The 2,922-nt window shown below is 44.5% G+C and overlaps 1 protein-coding gene across 1 annotated transcript; it reads right to left on the bottom strand.

Annotated features, from left to right (window-relative positions):
• Positions 1–423: 423 nt before the first annotated feature.
• RNF186 (ring finger protein 186) lies at positions 424–2,720 on the bottom strand. Its single transcript, XM_068658465.1, has one exon. It carries the CDS (start codon positions 2,363–2,365, stop codon positions 1,346–1,348), a length of 1,020 nt encoding a protein of 339 aa, XP_068514566.1. The 5' UTR covers positions 2,366–2,720; the 3' UTR covers positions 424–1,345.
• Positions 2,721–2,922: the final 202 nt, after the last annotated feature.

A 2,922-nucleotide genomic window follows, 5' to 3' on the forward strand; every position in this document is an offset into this window, starting at 1 on the left:
TTCATCTAATCCATTTTATCTGCTGGTGGGACACACTGTCCATATATAGAGAGAAATGCATATGTATAGTGAGCAACTGGGGTCCAAAAGTTTCCCTTCTTAACGAGCGCAAATATTTACTACAAATATTTACTACAGGTCTGCTGAGACCCGTGGTATTCTTAAAAACCTAACATAGCTAAAGCAAGCTCCTAATTTTTTCCAGTTTTATTTTAGTTGAGTTGTAGGGTATTTTCTTTGCAACTAAGTTAGTTTTTCTTTTAAATCAAGGAAAAAAAGCCCAGCACATTACTTTTCTGCTTTCCTCATGGACTCACTTGTACAGACTCCCTAAAATGCTTTCCCAGCTGTAGTTCCTGTCGGGAAGCTGTGAAATATTTTGATGGCAATTGTTGGTGAGGAATTAAAACACAGAGTCAGTGAGCAATTAGCATTATTCAACTTTAATGGACACATTCCATATATTAAAAAATAAAATAAAAAATCGTGTGTGGTATAGCAGAACAATTGACAGATTCCTTTTTATCTCTGGAAGGAGAATTTGTGGGCATCTCCAACGGGCAATGTTGCACGTAGTGTGAAGAGAGCAAGAAGAGAGGTGGTACAGGCATCCAGATAAAGGGGTTCAGGTGAGAGAAACTATTTCTGTGCTCAATAACATGGGGCACTTGGAGTGTCATCAGCTTTTCAGAGCCTTGCACTTTGCAAGTTGTGAATGTAACAATTAGAAATGTTGATTTCGCCTCTTCCTCTCTAGTTTCGAGTGCAACTTGAGATGGCATCAACTGATGTTCCCTTTTCCCATTCCCACCCCTGCTAACAACCTTCTGGTCAGGGATCCAGATTAATGTGATAAACTCTGTTAAAACTACCCTCTTGCATTAAGGCTAGGCATCCAGCCCCAGATTTAGCAGTCTAATTCCCCACATTGTCACAAGAAAAGGTATACCTGTGTTAGGAGTGAGAAAACACAGTGACAGCTACAGATTTTCATAGGGTACAAATGTCACATGTTTCAGCTAATGTTCTGCAGCAGTAATTGGAGAGAGGATGTGAGCTCTATCTAAAATGATGAAAGCAAAACAACAACTATTCATCTGGGATAAAAAAAACTGCGAAGAAGGCTTACAATTTTATCTTACAAATATCAGCATACAAGTATTTTACCGTTTTCAGTAATAAAATTAAACAACACTGCATTGCCTTTGAGGCTTAGTGGGATAAGTTCAACACTTCGAGGTTCTGATGTGAATGTTTGCTTTCAAAGTCCAGTAACTGCCTACTGCTCCTGATACTCGGCTGTGCAGGTGGAACCAGTCATTATCTCGAGGCAGCTTGTGCTGTTTCAGGCAATAGCAGCGACGTGGGTCTCCTTGTGGCAGGCTGTGAGTGAGTTGCCATTACAGCTCCAGTAGAATTTAGGAGTGCAGCAAAGCACCATAGACATGAGCAACCCCAAAGTAAGCATGACACAAATTACCCATTTTATCGTCCCCGAGTATATGAACGGGAGGATGAGGATCGTGAGAATCACCAAAAGCAGCAGGAGCAGCACAAGTCTCTGGATAGCCAGCCTGTTGTCTGCTGGAACATTTTGGTCTCTGTATAAAACATCTTGGCTGCTCTGAGCCCAGCTGCTGCTGTCCAGCCCCGGGGGAGAGATGTGTACCTCGAGAGCTGCGTCAGGATGTTCCAACTGGTCCATGATTTCTTCTTTGTTTGGAAGCGTGCGGATAAATCCTCCTGACACAAGCGTGTTTTTTCTGCACAGGGGGCAGGTGATTATCCAGGTATCATCTTCTTTCCTGAGGATAAGCTTGAGGCAAACTGCACAGAAAGCATGCTGGCAGTCAAGGAGCTTTGGGACTCTGTACACGTCGTACTTGTTGAAGCAGACCAGGCAGTCCATGTCTGCAATAGATGATGTGGGTGAAGGCTGGTAGCTTCTTTTGGAACCGTACACTTCAGGAGAGCTCGAGTTTATCACCATAACAAGCGGCTTTGTGTTTGGATAGTCACTTTCCAAAAATGCTGGCTTAAAGGTATCGGGACCGTCTGGCTCTGTGTCCGGAGATGTCTCCATTTCTTTCAGATGTTCTTCAGCAAACGCCAGTCCCTTCGCATTGGCAGCATTTTCTGTGAGGGGTCCTGCCCCGCTCCTTTCTGCAGCACCTTCTGCAAAGGGCGCAGGACCAGACTTCTCAGCCTGTGGTACTCCAGAAGCTGTCGCTCTGTTTTCGCTGCTTGGCTTGTCCGTGGGTTTCTCCATGGAGATAAACCTCGGTGCGGTTTGTCTGCCCTTAGCTGAAGGGTCTGCGGAGTTTCTGGCTCCTTTTATGTGCTCCTTTATTCCTGTTGTGTGCATGATCGAATGACAGCTTTAAGCGTGTTGTGCTCTTACAATGTGATGTTTTTATGAGCTGGTGACCTGAGTTAACGATTAACTCAGTGGCTAAGACACTTTACAACGGCTGATATCACCGAGCAATTCCTGTCCAGAAGCAGATCCCGTGGCATTAAGAGTCTGCAGCTTTGTTCACTGTGATAGCCAAAGGGACAGAATGGCAGTACCATTATTACCAAATTAGTACTTAATTTATTAAAAGTGATTTCTCTGTGCACTAAACACAGCCTTGTTGGACAGTGGCAGATCCAAAAGAATTATCTGGTATGAAGTGGTGTACGCAGTGCTTTGATTAGAGAGACCATGGGACAGAAAGGCAGGAGAAGTGTCCTGCCTCTCCCTTGCACTGGCTTTCTGCATGGCCTGGGTAAGTTGTTTCATTCTCCTCTTAGCTGTTGGCATAACCATGGCGAGGAACGTGTCATCTTGTGCTGCGTCGCAGAGCCTTTTACCTTGGATTGACAGGAGAACCCAATATCTGTTAGCCAGGCATGGCAGAGCCGTCACAACAGTGCTGA

Source organism: Anas acuta, chromosome 22, assembly GCF_963932015.1.
Source record: "Anas acuta chromosome 22, bAnaAcu1.1, whole genome shotgun sequence".
NCBI lineage: Eukaryota > Metazoa > Chordata > Aves > Anseriformes > Anatidae > Anas > Anas acuta.

Excerpts from the sequence above, each read along its gene's own strand:
- RNF186 (XM_068658465.1), bottom strand. The coding sequence starts at position 2,365 with ATGCACACAACAGGAATAAAGGAGCACATAAAAGGAGCCAGAAACTCC.